Genomic DNA, 20010 nt, shown 5'->3' with positions numbered 1-20010 from the left:
AAGGCCTTGAGGCAGCCGGGATGCTGGCAGATGTACGGTTTCTCTCCCGTGTGGCTCCTCAGGTGGATTTTCAGGTTCTCCAGACGGGAGAAGGCCTTAGCACAGCCCTCGAACTGAAGAGGAGAGGATACAACAAAAGACGTGGAGGTGTCAAATCGTGTTTATACAAGCAACAGAATCTGTTCCATCTGCAGGAGATTGGGGTTAGAGGCGCTCTCTCGCTCTACTCACTGTTAAATCCATTATCATTACAGCTTCCAAGGTGAAAGTGCACATGTTTTTTAAAGGGAAAGGGAGAAATGTCACTTTGATTGTAATATTGCATGTTCCACCCCAAAGGAAAAACCCATGGGATTCATGCGCCTGCTGCTTCACCGTTAAACGGCAGAACTCATTTTGCAAACAGCCTTTAGACGATGCTTTGTTTTGTTTGGCTGCGACCTTCTTATATTGAATAGATCCAAGATTCATCATCATTTTAGGTTACTGAATTATAAACTCACACAGACAGACACACACCCACCCACCCACCCACACACACACACACACACACACACACACACACAGTCGGACGAGGAGGCTAAACGCACCGAAGGCAATAAACCCTTTTTAACTTTACAGAAACTCTGCCTGTCACGTTCAATCTCTAACATTTCAAATTAACTATGTTTTCAAATCGGACGTTCAGGTCAGAGTTTGAAAGTGAACGTTTTCAGAGGCTTGTTTTAAATCCCTTGCAATTTTTTCAATTTGACTCTCTGGTAAATTCCTTTAGTTAAGTTGTGTGATGTGATCTTTTATTTATTTTCATCCGTGTATTTGCGGCGTGTCTTCCACGAATGAAAATAGAAATTAAATTAAGCAAATTGTTGGGTTTGTTAGAAGTTAATGCAAATTGGAATGAAACGATTCCTTTAGTGGTCTCGGAATTTGACCCTGGTCTTTGTATTTGAAACCGAAAAAACTGTTTCATCCATTACTGAACTAATCTGGAAGAAAACACGAATCAGGTCAGACGCCTCATTTAGCTTCATAGAAACATTTCTACCTCGTGATTATTAATTAATCCACATCTTTAAAATCTCCTCGACACAACAAATAAAACTTTAAAAGCGCAACCAGATGAGTGAGTGAGATATTTCAACTTTCAGCCTGAGGTCGACTCTGACCTGAACACATCAGTTGGACCCAATTTGACAAAAGGACAATCCATCAATCTACCACAAGGCTTCAGCTGCTCAAACGCTATTTAGAAAGGAAACAGTCAAACTGAGGAAATACCCTCGTGCTTTTGCAGATGGATCCTAAACAGAAACAGATTCGTAAAAAATCTTTGACGGAGCAGAAAACGCAGCGCAGCTTCATTTAAGCTCCAGTTACGGTTTATGTGCTTTGTTCCCTCGGCATTAAAAAGAATGATGTTTCCTTTTCTTTTATAAATGATGAGAAAATGACGACTAATCCCAATAAACACCAGGAAACTTTACATTCATCTTCCCTCGCTCTGACATTCAAAGATCAGATCCACGGTCGATCCTGGAATTTGAGGTTTAGTTTGTTATTTCTCAACATCTGTGAGATCATTTCTCTTTGTCATGATGGTAGTTACTTTATACTTGAACGTTTTTCTTTCATTCTAGAAGTAAAGCTGCTTCTATAATGTCAATATATTGAGAAACCCCATGGAAAGACCAAAAATAATCAATGTGTTGTGGTCCATGTTTCTTCTGTGGTTCCCAGTGCTCCCCAGTGAAGTTATACATCTTTAAACAATAGAACCTTTAATACATGTATTGTTTTATTTGTTTTTCAGGTTGAATTACTTTCTTTAGGACTTTGTGGTTTCAAGTTAATGTTACTCAGTAAACGGTGCATTTGTCTTGGACTATTTTCTGTGGATGAAAACAGAGTTGGTGCTTTTGTGACGATACTTGGAGGCAGGATGGAGCCCTTCAAATTAAAAGTCTAAATAAGTTGTTTGTACAGCATACTGAGATTGGGAGAAAACATTTTTCTGATCCTGATACATCGATGAATATATACAAAAATAAGTAATGGGCTGAAAATTGTTTTATTGACCAGACTTTTTTCCTCTTTCGCCAGTGGACATGTGTCATACTTCCTGCAGCCACTAGAGGGCGCTGTCAGGTTCTTACTCAAGCGACAGATGCTGTGATGTGTTTAACTGAAAACGGCCTCGACAGTGTGTGTGGTATTAATTCTAAAGAAACTGCCGTGGCCGTGTTCAGCCAGTCTCACTGATGTGTATTTAATAGTTTAACAGTGGAGCTCTGTGGCTCAAGCTTTGGCTGCACAACAACAACAACACTTGTTACTCGGATAATTGTTGGTTTTGGTCTTTTCCGACAGTGAGAAAAATACAGAATGTCCCCGGGCTTATCCTTTAAATGAATCTATAAGAATGTCATTCATGCACCATAAATTATAAGTAATGAGTCTAGCAGGGTGGACTGGTGTTTACAGGCCGGATCACACCTGTCTCATGTGAGACTGGACATTACGAGCTGGTAAATGCGGCCGAATCCATTAACAGACACTGACCACATTCATGTGAGATATTCATTTTTCCATTGCGGCACCGGGGAATGACTTAATTTACATGTTTTGGCCTCAGTGCTTTATGAAAACGACACGATGTTATTCACGCAGCTCAACTGTGACTAACGACTATTTACTTTGTGTTGGTGTGGATTTAATCCTATTAATCCATTAGCAGGACACATATTTACAAGCTGGCTGCAGATTATGTCATTTTTTAATGAACTAATCCGGAGGAAGCGTGTTCCTGCATGAGGGAAAACTTGTGAATTAGTTATTAATCATATTTCCAGGTCGACAGTCGGAGTCACTCACTCTCGGCGACAGCGGTTGGGCACCGAACCGAACGGCATCATGGGACAGACGTGTTCAAGCCGCCGTGCTCTTAATGAGCCATGAGAAGTGATGCAGGTTGAGGCCGTGCAGCAGACACATCACAGTGAGACCTAATGTTGTCTGGATTATCTTTGTGCACAGACCGATCAGCTGCAGCTTTGAGTCTGAGCGCTACACACACACACACACACTCTTCCATTCATCCACCGCTGCCACACTTCTTCCTCCGCCGCCATGCATGAGTAAGGGAAACCTGTCGTGAGCGGAGGAAACCGTTTGATCGTCTCCCCGGCTGCTCGGTCTGAGGGAAGTCGAGAAAGTTGGAAAGATGAGAAGTGTTTTTTTTGACTAAATGAAAATGTTGCTGAGCCCGGTAGTTTGATTCCTCCATGCTTTGGATGCGTTTGGGTTAATTAGACTGAAAACCTCTTCCTCCATTTCTGCTGAGTCGGCTTCAGATCTTTAAATACAGTCGAGCCCTTCTAAAACATCAGCAACACCTGAATTACGCGACCACCACTAAGGGTCAATATAAATTCAGATTCACCGACATTTCACGATGAGCCCTATTTCAACCAACGTCCTTCTATTCCCAAGGACGTTTTAAAGGAACTAAAAGATTCCTGCAGACGTATGAAAAGCCGAAAACCGAACAACAAGTGTGTTCCTCTCCAGTCCAACAGGTGGCGATAATGTAGACGACTATACAACAGGTGTTTCCTAAAAATCTGTCTGTTTGCAGAGGAAGGCAAAAACTTTACGGATGTTTTAATGGACAACGGACAGTGTCGCACATCGACTCACTCACCATGCATTTATTGGGTTTCTCTCCAGAATGAACCCTCATGTGGATGAGCAGCTTGTAGCGAGCGTTGAAGGGTTTGTGGCGCCGCACACAGCTGGCCCAGAAACACGCAAACTCCTCCCCTTTACGCTGGTCGATGTGGACCTTCTCGATGTGCCTCACCAGCTCCTCCTGGCTGCTGTGAGCGGCGCTGCAGTCGATCCAGTGACACAGCTGCTCCTGTTGGTCCACCGGAGGGTTCCCCCCCACGGGTGCGTTGAGCTTCGGGGAGTGCAGCGGCGTCTGGGCGCCGTCCTGACCGCCATCGTGGCAGTCGAGGGGCTGGCCAACGTGAAACAGCTCCCCCTGCTGGTTGTTCATTTGATACGGTTCCCTCTTACACGGCGAGAAATCGTCTGCGGGCTCCTGCTTGATGGAGAGATACTCGTCTTGTGCTTTTCTTGGTTGCTGAGACGTTTTGTGGTTGGCATCAGAAAGAGACGAGGAAGAGGCAAAAAAAAAAGATGAGGAGGAGGAGGTGGAGGAGACGGAGGACGAGGGGGGGCAGAACGTGGGAGACGAGGCACAGCCGGTGAGCATGTAGGACAGAGGGAGGGAGGGTTGAGGGTAACAAACGAACCTCTGGGTGTTTTTAGGGTCTGTGTGTGCTGTGATTGCAAAGTCCTCCACAGACTTTTCTACGTGGGATCCATTCGTCTTGCAGCTGAGCAAGGAGCTGAGGTCCCGGCCCAGGGAGGACAGGGACAGGGACGTCCTGGGCACACAGCACAGACCACCCGAATGCATCGACGACTGACAGAAGCCACCTGAAGACAGCGGCGCCTGCAGGTCCTCGGCATCTTCGAACACGCTCCCAAACCCAGGGAGAGTCAGCTGGACGTCTGGAGGCCCGAGGTCGGGGGGCCACATCCTGGCCCCCGCGCTCTGACTCCCACCAAGAGATCCCCTCAGTAAAATCGTGGCTATTAATTGTCTCGGGGCGACTTTAGGAATCCATTAGAGTTAAACCCGTCCCCAGCATCTTTCCCTGCTTAACTGTAATCGAATCAGATGAATCTCCAGCTGCCGGCGTCGTGTGTAATCTGCAGTCATTTGTTCCAAAGTGCTGCGTGGCCACTCATCGTCTCTCGAGCTCTGTGGGAGACACAAACCAAAACCCAATGAGTCACCTTCAAAGACAACACGCACAAACACAAAACACCCCCATCGACTCGGTGACGTAGGTCGAGTGTTGGGAGAACCCCCCCCCCCTCCCCATAAGTCACTGTTCTTGAAATGATGTTGTTTCTATTAAGTCGTTATTATCATAGGCTACTTCATCATTATTACTAATTGTTGCCAACTTGCTGCTTTTATTTTATTCATTTACCAACTCTTTAAAAAAGCCCTTAACGACAAATCTATCAAACTTGTGTCTACTTTCTGCAGAAGAGAATTGCTCTGTATAACAAAACAAGAAAGATATATACAGCCACTGACTTTATTGATAATTTTGCATCCAAATAAAACTGATATTACAGCAACAACAGCTTCTATTTCAAACCTGATGCACTGTTTTGACACCAGGAATAGAAAAACATCTAAATATAGAAAAGCTCTATTGGGAATTTGGTAGTTTTAATATGAGGACAGAGAACAAGAAGAGAGGAAAAGGTCAGTTGACACAACAGTGAATGTCAATACGATGCAATTCCACAATGAATATGCTTATTAGCTTTTGGCAACAGTTTGCACATTCACAATAAAAGTACTAGGTTTGAACGTAGCCTTGTTTTTAGTGTAAAATATTTGTGTGGACACGTTTTAAGGATCGATAAGAACTTGGAGTCCTTCAGTCCAAACTGTCGCTGACTCAGGTGACGTATTTCACACAGATTCCTCCTGAGGCACAAAAGATCAACACAACTATTCTCACATAGTCACTGTTGCTCCCCTGGTGTGTAAAATTGATTAATTCTCCCGGTAATTGACCGAATTCCTTCTCACGCTGCTGTGAGCAACTTCCAGCTGAACTGACACCAGAATTTATTGTGTTGTTGCAGAGCTATGACTCAGCTGTTGTGACAACTCGCCCTGCTGTTCCAAGAGATGAAACAGAACCCCCCCCCCCCCCCCCCCAACCACAAAATAATGTCACTACTCCCTCATTTCCATCCCTCGACATCACTGTGCTCAATCCTCAACAACAGACAGAGCGAGGGACGTTTCCTTGGATGAAGTAACGCCCAAACAAACATCGCTCTCCGACCCCCGTGTCAGCGAGTTCACTCACACGTCTCGGACTGCGACGCTGCAGAAAAGTGTATATTTGGTTTCCTCCGAGCTGCTGTGACAGCCGGGGGGGGTGTGATTCATGGCTGTGCGGCACGGAGGCCACCCCTGCAGCAAACAGCCCGGGCGCTGTGCGGCAGGTCCATCGCCTGAAACCTGCTCCAGATGCTTGTTAGCAGGGGGACGAGCAATGGACCACATCTCTCTGAGAGCAAGTGATGCAGGACGGGGAGGCTGGAAAAAATGGCGGCTCCAACAGAGGTCCGTCCCCCCCCCCGACCCCCCCCACCACCCCCACCCACCTGCCCCTGTCACACAAACAGAAGCTCCACTGTGCTGAAGTCCTTGAGTGTTTATTGGAGGAGGCTTGAAGCTCTCTGCCGTGCGCCAGATATCGATGATGTCATTTACAGCAGCGTCTCTGCCACATGTGTAATTAGTCATCGGAAAGATTCAATGGGATTTTTGTTCACGCGGATTATTTTTTTACGAGTCAGAAAAACAACATGGCTGCGAGGATGAGTAAGTTCTCTTCCGTAGTTATATTAGCTGACGGAGGACTCACTAAGTGTAGGTTCAGGCCCATAGTTTCCTGGTATAGTCTGGTTTCAGTTTTACGATCCTTCCAGTAAGTTGCTGGAGTTCCCTCCCCCCCCCCCCCCCCAAAAGAGTCATGGGAACTGTGGTTGAATCTTAATTAGAGAGGCCGCGATGTGTCTGCGTGTCGACGGCTCGAGCTGGATTAATGGTACATGTGGTTTGGTGAGTTTTAAATGTGATGATTGCAAAACCAAGTACCTGTTGGCTTGGAGAGTTTAAACCAATATTAGAGTTTTGAGGGAAAACCTGTGGGATTCACTCTCATCTCGTGTGTTTTCCTGTATCACACTCTGCATGTAAACAACATCAATCCAGCGAAGCGAGGTCCAGCAGCAGATATAGCACACATGAAGAAAACAACAACAACAGGGGATTTGTTTTTAGCAGTGTCTGTTCACAAACCGCTTTGGTGACTTTCCAAGAAGAAGAGTCGGACAGTTAGGACTAAGAAAAGTGTCCCACAAAGCAAAGTGTCCCACAAAGCCTCAACCGAGCCAGAGGACGTCTTTAAAAGAGAAGGGAGCATCTCATGTGGCGTCTTTTAAAGACTCACTTGCTGAGGTTAGCTAAACACAGCTGTGGCGTCTCAGGACAAGCAAATGTGTAGTTGTCTCAACAATAAGCACTTTGGTTCTTGAATTGCAAACTTCTTGGTTGAACTGAAACATGGGAAACCGACTGAGCGGAGGAACGTGAACAGGCAGTTTCCCCCTCGTCCTATTCTTCCCAAATAATCCTCCCTGTTACGGAGGCGTCAGGGAGGATTTAGAGTAAAACGCTGAATTTGCGTGAATGCAGGAAAATGTTAGATTCTGTCATTATCCATTTACTCTATTCAACTAACATTGTACAGAGGAAGTTTTAAATATAGAGTCTCATTGTTTTGTGTTGTGGACGAGTGAAGAAGAGGTTTGGTTCATCAGGTGCATGTGAACGCACACTGGTCTGAGAAAACGAACAAAATGTTGTGTTTTTTAGGCTGCAGCAACAAATCGATATCTAATATTAAGGATGAATAAACTGTGATTGTAAAAAATGTGTAAAATATGTCCCTATAAATAATGTGTTGCCAGATCTTTTGTGCAGTTTGTTTCGGATTTAATTTAAAGGAGATTTATTCTGGTTCATAATTTTAAAATGTGTGGATTCTGGCTTTGAGTGTCAAGACTTAATGTACATCCAGTACATGTAGTATGTGTGTATACATGTAGTATTCATGTATACATGTGTGTATAATGTTGCGATGGACTTTTCACTTGATTTCCATTCTTTTCTGTGTTTTTATCGTTTGCTGGAGAGACGATAAAAAGATTGGGCAACGTGCACTTTAATACGTGTTTTTATGTTCTTGTAGTTTTCACAGTGTCTTCTGAGGACGGAGAGAAAGAAAGACTGGAATAAATCTTCAGCAACATCTGTGTGAAGCGTGGCCATCATCTCATCGGACCTGTGTCCTTACGACAGAGATGAAGCTACGGCAAAGAATTATCACCCGGCAGCGGCTCCCCCGAGCGCGACCTCACTGAGCTCACTCTGTGGTTCAGATCATTATTTTGGGTTTTACAGCCCATAAGTTTTGTTTCACTCTCACTGCTGAGGACAGCTGTTTCAGGGAATTGACCCGGATGAGCCTGCTGTCCGCGAGGCGACCGACCCGGCCTGTACGCCAACACTCAGTGTAGTACTGTGGGGCAGTTAGAGGCTAGAGAGCCAGGTGTTCTCTGCTGGAGCTGGTGGAGACCAAAACAGAGGTAGAAATGAGAGAGTCGGTGTTTATTCCTCAAGTGGACATCAACACAACTCAGAATGAAAGCTAACGTTGCTTCACATCTGCTGATGAGCAGCTGGGAGAGGCGGTGGACTAGTGGCACAAAAATTGGACTATGGGCAGAAAATCAGACTGGATGGCCTCTGGTACGACTCCACGGAGTGACAACCAAAAAAAATGAACATACCTGGATGGACAACACCTGGATCTGTCCCAAAAAGTCCAAGAGGACTCTCCCTACCCCACTGTCTAAGTGCTCCTGAGCAAGGCACCTTACTCCCCAAGCATCTGCTCACAGGGCGCTGTGCATGGTTGCCCACTGCTCTGTGTGTCCTGCTGTGTTCACCAGATGGGTCAAAAGCAGAGGACAAATCCCCCCCCCATCTGCATGAGTGTGTCTGTGCATGTGTGTGGGATTAATAAATGTATCTTGATCTTGAAGGTTTGTAAGTGACGTATAGTTTGTAAACAGTTTAGTTTTTGCTATTTGCAGGAAGAGGAATCGCAGATTAGCTTAAATGCAAAGGTGGCATGGTTCATGTTGTGTGTATGGTGGAATACAGACTAGTCATCAACTAATCATTATCAAAATAAGATCACTGAGCCCTATGCAATTGTCGTAACTCCTGAAACTTCTTTTCATCATTTATTTCATGTGATATTTTCTTATGTTTAAGAGGGAAAACATGTGTCATATATCTTAGTTCCTGGATTTAAAAATAACAACAACACAGGCACAGTATTTGTAGAACCACCCTCAGGTGCAGTAGAGTTCACGTGAGGAAACAATATGTTTTCGAGAGAATAAAAAGCTTTTGGCTGCGCAAGAAAGAAAACATGTGAATAACATAACAAGTTTCACAACTGTCGCCCGTGTTTTTATAACACACATGGGACACCGGTACCACAGCTCCACAGAAAGTTGGCCGAAGGTTCCTAGTTTTCACTTCTCTCTGTTTTCTAAATAGAGTAATTCTGTGAATCCAGATCCTGTTTGTTTCAGTCGGGATAATAAATCAGGATTTACGACCACTTGTTGAGCTCTTCAGCATCTTTTTATTCAGGGGGAAAGTGAATGAATAAACCCGCTTGTGCTTTTTCCAGCAGCCGCCGGCCTTTACACTCTTACAGTTACACACCTGGTTATTTACAGTATGACCACAGACTCCTGCTGGCAGATGCTGTGCAGCTCCAAACCACCGGCGGCGTGTGAGGGAGAGAGGAGTGAGACTTATTTCATTTTTCAAGCAGGTTTAAGAAAAAACAAACCAGCGACCGTGTAAAGAAAACACTGATTCTCTAAGGTTTGAGGCAACTGCTGTAACTTCTGTAACCTCCGACTTCTTCACCAAGCCTCTTACTACTCTCCACCGTCCAGCTGTTGGTCCCTGATGGTAACTTTAGACACGTACTCTGAATTTCAGGGTTAAGAAGCCAAGCATTAACTGAAATGTCTCTTCAGTTATCTCTCGCTTCCATCAGCAGTAAAGTTTTATGAGGCCCCGAATCTCTCGCTTACATCGGTGATAAAATCTTAAAAGATACTTTAAAAATTGTTTTTCTTTCTTTACTGCAGTAATATAGTGACGTATTACGCTGTGAGCAGCCAGAGTGAGGAGATGTAACTCATAATTGATCATAACTGATGCACCTCAGATTTAGGTCAGAGTTGAAAAAACCACAACTTTCACTCAGGAGACAGAAAACCTCTTTAAACCTGAAAGAAAAGTTACAGTTAACGTGTAAGTATAATGTTTTAAGTCATATTGCTCAGCCACACATTCAATGCACTTCATCTTAAAATCTATATAAGCATCTGTAAGCATCACCACATGCTTCACATCTGTTCAAACGCCGGTGGAATTGATGGAAACTATATCCTGTGCCAACTCATATATAAATTAAAAAGTAATAAATGACAAAAAAAAGGTTAAATGTCATGTCCTAAGATTAGACATATTTCAGAGTTAGTAGAAGAATGAGCAGCTGGATTTTCTGCAGGTCGATCAGCTGTGACTGTCACATGACGTGTCTCCAAACACCTGATGTACTTTGTGTGAAATGGTGAATTTGCATCACAGCTGAGGAGCATGTTCTGTTCTTGTTCTGTTCTTGTTCAATGACTTCAGCTGAGAAGGTTAAAGGAGATCCTCCTGAATCTCCTTCAGTGTTTCAAGCTCCATCAGCATCGTGGTTGAGTACATAATGAGTTTTAATTTTTGAGTGAACTCTCCCTTTAAAGAGCTGCATCAACCCTAAGCATTGAAATCCCAATAAAAAAAAGAGCTCAGATGAAATGACTCCATGTTTAAGAGCTGTGAAAGGTGAAAGGTCTCCAGTGAACAGGGAGGCTTCAGAGACAGCTTACGTCACGTCGACCTGGAGCTCCGAGACACCAGCAGAACCACTCAGCCCCTGCCAGGTGGACTGGGAGTCTGGGGTCTGGTTAATGCCACTGGTGAGGGCCACAGGGCTGGAAGTTGCCACCTCGTCTCTGAACCCGACGGCTCGGCGTGCCAGGCTCGTCCTCGCGGCCAAGTCTGCGGCGGGCGAGCGGGCGAAAGGTGCTGATGACTGATTTTTCCAAACAAGTAGAAATCTCTGCAGCAACCGAGCGAGCGATCGGGGGCGTGACGAAGAGGAGGCAACGTGAGGGCGCTGCCAATAAAGACACAGCCTCAATGTCTACATGTCCAGGCTCTGCTCAAAGGAGAGGTCTGTCGAAGTGACAGAACCACTGAGCACTGTGGAAACTGAAGTGAGGAATGTGAAGCTCCGACACAAGAGGTATTACTCTTCCATCCCCGGTTCTATCGATACTCCAGCTGGACGAGGCGGAGATGATGCAGGCGGCAAAACACGACGCTCGCTGCTTTGCTGTTTTTTCCATTTTGCCAAAGTTTAAGATCCAGCGGAGTGTTTTTGACATTATAAACAAACCTCAAGGCCGAGGTTTAGCGAGAGAGCTCGGTCCCCTTAGAGGAGAGCTAATCTGTGAAAAGCCCAGATCCAGTTCAAACGTGAATGTCAGACCAGTGTGAAAGGTTATTGAATAAATCCCACGGAGATGAAACCGATCAGATCGGGTCAGGTTTGGCCGTGCGGCGTTCCCACTCTCTCAGTCTTGATAACGTGTTTATTATAACATGTCAGGAGGAGAGAAGGTCTCGAGCTCAACACTTTTCAAGGAGGGTTGGTTTGATTACACAAAAGCAAACAGCGGGTTTCCATGAAACCTGCTGGAGGAATGCGGGACAGGTCAGGAAAGAACCCATTACGTTCTGGTGCTCCATTCTCGATGGCTTTAGTTCATGCAGACTTCATATTAGTATTAAACAGTCCTTATGTTTTTCTTTCTTCTTCTTTAAATATGTCAACTGATGACGGATGGTTCCGTGTACCTAATCTAAATCTTAATAGGAGATTGGAACAATACAGAACTGAAGCTTAAGATGAAATCGTGTGAATTCATGATCTCACGGCTGCTGGTCAGTTTGTTATATGAAATTCTGGCTTATTCAGGGGACTGGTGTTTCTGAGTGTGTGGAGTTTGGTGCAGATTGGTTTCATCTAAGAGATTTTTGGGGCCTTGGCGGAGATGAGATCCACTCACGTGTAACAACAACAGTTGTGTCCACCCTGACACATTTTCATTTTTAAAACAGTGTTTAGACTCAGCGGGCTGCGACCCCGTCTGACCCGACCCAGGCGGCTGCACCGTGTCCCTCTGTTAAACTCTTGTTGCGTCTGCGGCGCTGAAATATCCTCGGCTGTTTTGGTGAACTCGATCATTTTCATACCGATGTGTACTAACCCTGTTTGGCTATTTGTGGCCAGATAACGACTCTTTGGCACATGTCTGATTTTGGGTCGAAGTAAACTGAACCACGCTCAAAATAAAAAAACGTGTTGTGGAATCAGGATTCAGGCATTTCATCCCGGTGTGAAGTTTCTGTGGATATTAACTTTAGACTCACTGATTCTCCCGGGGCTCTTCCTCTAGGCTGAGATCCCTCATTCTCCAAATAGCACTTTTTAGAAATGTTCAATCTCCAAGTTAACAGCAGCTGACAGTGTTTATTTTCACTGGATGGATCTGAATGTAAAAAATCTGGGCATTGTCCATTTTCTACTAAACTTGTTATGAGCTGTCGTCAGGATTCTCATCGCTGCTTCAGGTTGATTGTGTACACACACACACACACACACACACACACACACACACACACACACACAAACAAGCCTGGCTCCGTCTAAATGTAAGAAACGTTAACTTTTAAAGCTCACAAATAAATATATGATATATCAGAATTCATTAATCGTTAGAAAAACCAAAGTGTAAAAAACTTACATTTTCCAAACTGACTATTTATACCAACGCTTCCTTTTAAATTAGACTTAAGTCATCTGAATGTTCTCCTTTTTAAGACCTTTTTCTAAACAGCTCACAGAATACAATTTAATACTCTATTTATTGTCCCAGTGGGTCAGTATTAAAAACCCATTATCTCATCCTTGTGTCTCCTGGACCTCTCCAAACAAGTTCCCTTTCCATTGAGCTACTTCTCAGACTGGCTCATTCGGCGCTCACCTATCCCTGCGTCCCTCTCCTCCTGGCCGACCTCGGCGTTTACAAGCAGGTGCGAATCTGTGAGAAACCCGGGCCGAGTGCAGATGGCAGGAAATACCAGTGAAATGACAGTGGCCCAGTCCAAACCACAAGACAGTGTGAGCGGAGCCCGTGAACCAGATACAGCCGAGCGGCCAGCAGCAGCAGAGGCCTATAGACTCGGACTCCCGGCTGCCAGCCTCTTGAAATAGGATCAGCTTCTCCAGACGTCTGTTAAACCTCTCTGCCGGCGGAGGGACTCTGGTGTGGTGGGCACTGGCCGACTCCAGCCTGTGACTCCCAACACGTTTTGGGTGGTATTTGGTCTAAGGGAGCTTTTGAAGGTAGATTGTGTTCTACATCCAGGGGTCTTTTTATAGTGTGTGTTTGGTGACTCATTAGTTTCTTAGCCAGTCGATTAGTCAAGCAACACTTTCCAGCACTCGTCCACATGATGTCACGGGAAAAATCAGTTTCACACAGCGAGCACGGAGGAGCTGTACTGAGGGGAAGCGGCAGGGCCACGACGGGGAGTTTCTCAAAATGATATTAAAAGTTTGATTCCTTCTTATTGAGTGAAATGATCTCGTTGGCTGAATAAACTTCATCCCTCAAATCTAACTTGTACTTGATTGTTTTTTAATTATGAATGATGTCTTTGATTTAAGATATATCCTGCATCATCATCTTGTGACTATAAAAATATTAAAATGTAATATTGATATTTTATTTCTTCCACACTATTACACATCAGCATTGATCTATAATAACCTTCAGACCAGTGGGAGCGCTCTGGTCTGCAGGACGTTTGCTCAAAGCCCCTGGTGGACTCGATGAATTGTGGATTTGTCAGATCCCAGTGATGTTCTGGGATTTCAAAGTCGGTGAATCAGCAGATGTGGTGAAATCTGGACACTTGGGCTCAGTCCCAGCTGTTTGGTAACAGCCAGATGAAGCACAATAAGTCCCACGCTCCAGTAGTTTGGTAAGAACAATAACCGCTCAGCCAACAACGATTCATTAACTGTCAAAAACTAAAGCCTGACTGATTCTCATCTCTAACACTCGCACAGACTCATTGTGCTCTCGACCCGGCAGATGATCCAGGGATTAAACTGACCAGGGATCAGATGAACTCAACCACCGCTCTGAGTTCCTTGTATTTGATTGTGTATGAAGAAATCACTGATTTAGCTGAGTATCTAATTAAAATCTAGTAATTATGGATGGATGTTCACCATTACAACTTTCGACTTTGAATATATTCTTTTACACTTTAATATTATATATCCGTTTTGGGTTTTCTGCTCCTCCTATCGCCCCCAAGTGGTCAAACCTGATTAATTAAAGAGCTAAAAGAGACGAAAAGATAAAAGTGCTGCGGTTAACAAACAGAAAGACAGTTTGAAGTTGATTTAAAAGGTCAAACTGGAAAAATTGAAAAGCTGAGGTGGTTTTAAATAGGAGGGTTGATGCTCTGTATTTTAAATCAGGGGATAATGGAGCTTATTTTCAGACTCTCTCCTCAAACCGACATTCACAGTGTTGCACTTGGATGTTCGCACATGAAGTGACAGAAATAGTTGTGTAAATATTGTACAGCAGCTACAGAGAGAAGTCGTCTCTCTCTCCTCACCACAGCTGCTCACTCTCTGTCTGCAGCAGCTTGTCGACTTTTTATTTGTCTTTGTTTATTTTTAATCAGGCTCTGCTCTTACTGAACGTTTGAATCATTTCATCATCTGCTCTCATCTGTAAAATGTTATTCTTACATTTGTGTTGTTATGTTGCTGCTTTTTATGCTGTAATTACATTTTATAGCTTCTAGTATTGTATTTGATTTTTTTTTCTATTAAAGCTCTTTCTACTTTGCTTTTATTTTCATTTAATTATTATAAATTAAATCTTACATGTAGTACATTTCTAAAGCACATTTTTAGTCATAATGATTTTACAAGATTCATCCACAACATCTTTATACGCGGCTCTTTCTTCAACACACACAGATATCAGGGGCGGTTTAGGGTTCAGTGCCTTGCCCAAGGACACTTGAGGGGCTGGGGATGGAACCAACGACCTTCTGGTCAGTGGATCGACCTGCTCTACCTCCTGAGCCACAGCCACCGCATGTGTTCCCAATGCACAGAGAGTCTTTCTGTACTGTATTCAAACAAAATCCTCCACTTTAGGACTTAAGGAAGTTAACTAATAGTTTTTACAGTGAAGATTTAAATGTCTCTTCACATCTGTCTTCAACTCAACTATAATGAAAACATAAAAAGCTGCTACAGAAATGTTCTGTTCTGAGAAAACTTCACACTGTAATTACTGTACGCTAAGAAAATAAACTCTACCCATGGTATAAACAGGTAACTACTGTTAATTACAGTAATAACAACCACAGGTGCCTGCGTTCATTTATTCACTTATTCATTTATACGCAGAGAAATGGAGGAGGATGCATAAAAAGGGGAAAGATGTCCGCCGAGGCCGCGGTTGTGTCAGGCTCACGTTGCTGTGCCAAACCACGGCTAACAAATAACAATAGCTCTCTCCACAGGACAGTGAAACTAATGCAACCAAACTGCCAATTCATGTGGGACGAGAGAGGGGAGCGAGCGGAGCCAGGACAGTACAATAAGAAAAAAGAAAAATAAGCTTACTAAAAAGATTTACACTCCAAAACACACAGTTGGCCCGGGCTGGAATCGAAACTTTACAACATGTGTTGGAGCCAAAACAACACTCTGAACTCCACAAACCAACAATCACTGGAAACCCACTGGTCACCATCGTCCCTGCATCTCCAGTCCCACAACTCTTTGAAATCCCCTCTTTGATTCTCCCGGAAAAAAAAACTCTGAAGTGTAAGATTCCTGCAGCGGCGGATGAAACGAGGGGAATCTGCGCCGGCACGTCTGCGGCACAGATTCAGAGCAAAGTCATTAATCTTGACAGATCACTCTAATTCAACTGCTGTATTTGTTATGCTTGCATGTTAGTCTTAGGTGACTCCCAGCAATAATATTTAGCTTCAGAACAGCAACTGCCTCTGCATTGAGTCTGGTGTGGCGAACGCGTCCCAAGACAAACTAAAGCAGAACATGACGCTGCTACTGGCCGAGGCGCTGAGCCCTGCAAGACGTGTACATTGAATTTGAAATACCAATTTCCTCATTTCTCTTGGACTATTCCTGCTTGTTTATGCAATATCAACAATATGCCGCGATATTCTTAATTGCTGTTGTATTGATTTGATCAAACTCTCAACTCCCTCGCTGCTGCAGCTCCAGCCTCCCAGCGAGGACCCCATGGGAAATAAACGAGTTAGCTTTATTGTGTTATCCTTTATAAAAGCCTTGTGTCCCCATTTCTGACATATAAACGCTCAGGGACCAGAAAATCAACAGTTTTTTATCAAGCTGGATTCAAGTGAGTGAAGTGGCTTTTAAAGGGTCTTAACCTGCAGGAGGGCAAAGACAGTCAGTTTAGTTTATTTTCATGATAGATGAGATGACTGATATGAAAGAGGCTTCACAAAGTGACAACCCAGCAGTGACACTCTGCAGCTCAACTCGCTCCGGGTCTATTTTGAATCAGTGTTTTGGTTTTACCGCCCACCACTTTGATTTGCTGGTTCTCCCTCAGCTCTCTAATGTAGCTCTCTCAAAAAGCTCTAAAGATCGACCGCATGTCACCTGCTCGGCACCAAGCAAACAGAAAACTTACCACACAACTAGTGAACACTTTGGACACTTAACCAGCTAAGGAGCAAAATCCCATTTATTGATTTAAAGCCAAAAAGAGTGAATATTTTACTTACATTCATCGGATCAAGGAATCTCACTAGAAAGAGAAGAAGTATTTTGTGCTTGAGGTGGATTTTACACAATCTGGCAACACAAAAGTTCTTCATAACTTTTTTCATCACAGATCAATGAAGCATAAGTGACTAGTTAACCATTAATAAATCCACTAATTAGTTTATAAACCCTGTATAAACGGTCCCTTATCAGAAAGTGTTGATGTCCTCCACATTTACGTGCTGATCGGCACAGCCTTGGATTTTTACACACATCTCTCTCTCCCATCATTTCCTGTACATATCTCAATCTGCACTTGCATCAGTATGAAGGCAACATGGTGATTAGCTTAAAGGGATTGAGTTACCAGAACCTAAGAGAATTATTCATGGCTGCAAACATCCCAACAACTGGACGCCACAGCCCATGAAGAGGTCAGAGGCCGAGTCCCAGTTCAGGGGCCGCGTCCTGCGGAGGCCACATTTGAATATGATTGCAACACAGCGGTGAAACTGAGCTCCTTCGAATGCGTCCTTTCTTTCCCGAGAAACAAAGAGGGCCGACCTGTAACAGGACTCATTGTGCGCCGGTGATTAATCGCTTCTCAAAAAGACACTAAGCTGGAAAACATCAAAGTCAGAGTCCGAGACCTTTAGTTTTTCCCGCATCACACTTCAAGTCAATCAAATCGCTGAAGGCACAAGTGTTAGATCAACAAGGGATGACAGCAGGGACCCGACGGCCAAACTGCTAATTAAAGGTACGACTTTAAGATGGTGACAAATGGGAAAAACCACCGCTGATCAGAGCCTCATTTTGGTTTCGGCCTTCGCGGTCTACAAAGACGTGACCTCTCTAGACCTCGACCTCTGGAGGATGCTAACAAGGACACAGCAGATCTAAGCATCACCTGGATCAACCAATCAACAACGTGAAGATCTGGTCAAGCAATACTTTTCATTTAAACCTCAACACAAGACCTAAACTAGTAATGTCTTATTTTTACATTGTGGTGTCGGAACTTTAATTAAAGGATATGATGGAAATCCGGCAGAAAAAAATCAATGAATCATTCAACCAAGAAGATGAAAAAATTAAAGCTTCGCCTGCAACTAAAATATGGATTCAAACCTGAGCCAAACACACACACACACACACACACACACACACACACTTCTTCAACACATTTGTTTTCCATTCATGTATTGTGAGAATTACCCGCGAGCAAGAATCTGGAGTTTATAATCATAGCGATATTCTGCCCTGCATGTATTAACTGGAGCTTCTATAATCCCACTAATTCACTGGACTGTGCTCAGAAGAAAAGTTCTGGGAGTTGTAATAATTTTCCGAGTAAACATAATTTAAGAGGACGCTGGCCCCCCCGCAGTACACCGGCCGCACAACACTCACCAGAAACAATGTCGAAACCGTTAGCTCGGCCGCTGAGCGGGTCGTATTACCCAGCTGTGTCACCCTCGCTGTTGCAAAAGAGCCTCGCACCTCTGGCCAGGAATAACATCTCTGAACCAAACCAAAACGAGCTCTGCTTGTAGGGCAATCACAGTTAATGTCCATGAAAGGTATGTGGGGACCTGGCGGCTGTGAAAAAAACACCCACCAGGCGAAGTGTTTCATCAGCGCGGTGAACACACAGGGCTGTCGAGCTCCAACAGGCAGGAGATCGGATTCCGACCAATTTAGACTCACGTGGTCACAAATATTTATGTAAGAGAAAGTACATTTTATTTCTTGCCTAACACTAATGCGTCCCACATGACCCGAGTCCCTGTGTGACTTCGAAACCTTAATTAAATACATTAGGTCATCCCGCTCTACGTAATATAAACACAAGTATTAAAGAGGCATCAGCGACAAGGCCGGGACTTTATATTACCTCTAGTGGCCACCGAGGGAATTACACTAATGAGTTGTTTCCATCCAAGTGTTGCTTCAGTCTTAATCAAATTGCCAAAAAGGGAAAGATTTGGCTCAGCAGGTGTTTCCATCAGATGCTTTATACAACTGTTTCGTTCTTTAGTGTGGAGAGAGCGAAGCTAGCCGTTCCCCCTGGTTTCCTGTCTTTATGCTAAGCTAACTTCTTGTAAAGGGTCTTTACTTTACAAGAAGTTACAACCTTGAGGAAGGTATCTGTTGACTTCACTAGAAGACTAAGAGCCAGAGTGTGGTGCTGGAGATCAGACGTGCACAGATACAATGAATGGACCAGTATCTTGTATACCGCTAGGATGGACACCACCTGGAAAATGGCGAGCGGTGGAGTCCAACCCTGGACAGCTCACCGGCGTGTCGCGGGCAGACACACAAAGACAAACAACCAATCACACCTACGCACAATTTACACTCTCCAATAACTTTACCCCAATTTGCACGTCTGTGGTCAGAGGAAGCTGGAGAACCTGGAGAAAACATGAAAACATGCAAACTCCACACAGGAAGAACCCAGCAGGGATTTGAACCGGGAACCTTCTTGCTTCTGAACATACAGTAGTTATAATGATGCACTGACTGGTCTTTTTTCCAAACTCTTACAACTTACCAAACTGAATTCGCTGACGAAGGCCAAGAGATGCAGTTGAACTTGAAGCAGGACCTTCATTTGAAAAATGATTTGGTCAGATCACCTGATTCTAAGGTCGAGAAGGTCGAGCCTCGTTGTTTAAGCTGTAGTGATCATTGAAAATCAAGAGCTGGTCGATATCACAGCTGCTGTTTCTGAGGCCGAGAACGAGCTCTAAACTTTGAGCACTGTCAGCGAGGGAGCAGCCTGATGAAGTCCATGTGGCTGACAGCTCAAGAACGAGCAACACGTCAACGTCCACATGACGAGGTTTGTTTTGTTGATTCCAAGGTCAAGCATCAGCAGGAGTGTTGTGTTAAAAGTCGTTTCTCTGGCAGAGTGTTGCCTCATTTCAAGTTGCTTGTTGAATGTTTAAATATTTGCCACATGCAACTTCCACTAAATTAAAGCCAAATATTGTAACGCCTCACATCTCGTATAGAAGTAACGCTCCGGCTTTGAGGCTCATGATTCAACTTGAAACCCAATGACGTGTTTTAAAAGCGTTGTTTACATTTTGAAAAGTCAGCGATAGGAAAACCGTCTTCCAAATCTGAAATGTTTTTTATTATTTTCTTCCCCTGGTGTGAAATCGAGGCGAACGCCCGGTGCCAGGGCAAACAATATTTCAGGGCGAAACAAATCTTGGCTCGCCCGGCTCCATCCGAGCGCTTGAAC

General features: G+C 44.2%; 1 protein-coding gene across 1 annotated transcript in view; it reads right to left on the bottom strand.

Moving 5' to 3' along the window:
* LOC128454495 (zinc finger protein GLI2) overlaps positions 1-20010 on the bottom strand; it is a 24536-nt gene that overhangs the window by 3573 nt on the left and 953 nt on the right. Inside the window, exons 2-3 of the mRNA XM_053437910.1 lie at positions 3704-4834; positions 6-113 (exon numbers count right to left, since the gene is read on the bottom strand). Of these exons, the coding sequence (XP_053293885.1) occupies positions 6-113; positions 3704-4609 (1014 nt within the window). The 5' untranslated portion in view covers positions 4610-4834. The remainder of the gene's footprint in view (positions 1-5; positions 114-3703; positions 4835-20010) is intronic.

This window comes from Pleuronectes platessa, chromosome 13 (genome assembly GCF_947347685.1).
Source record: "Pleuronectes platessa chromosome 13, fPlePla1.1, whole genome shotgun sequence".
Taxonomy (NCBI): domain Eukaryota; kingdom Metazoa; phylum Chordata; class Actinopteri; order Pleuronectiformes; family Pleuronectidae; genus Pleuronectes; species Pleuronectes platessa.
Note: the sequence above shows the minus strand (reverse complement) of the source record. Positions and strands in the feature narration are given on the sequence as shown.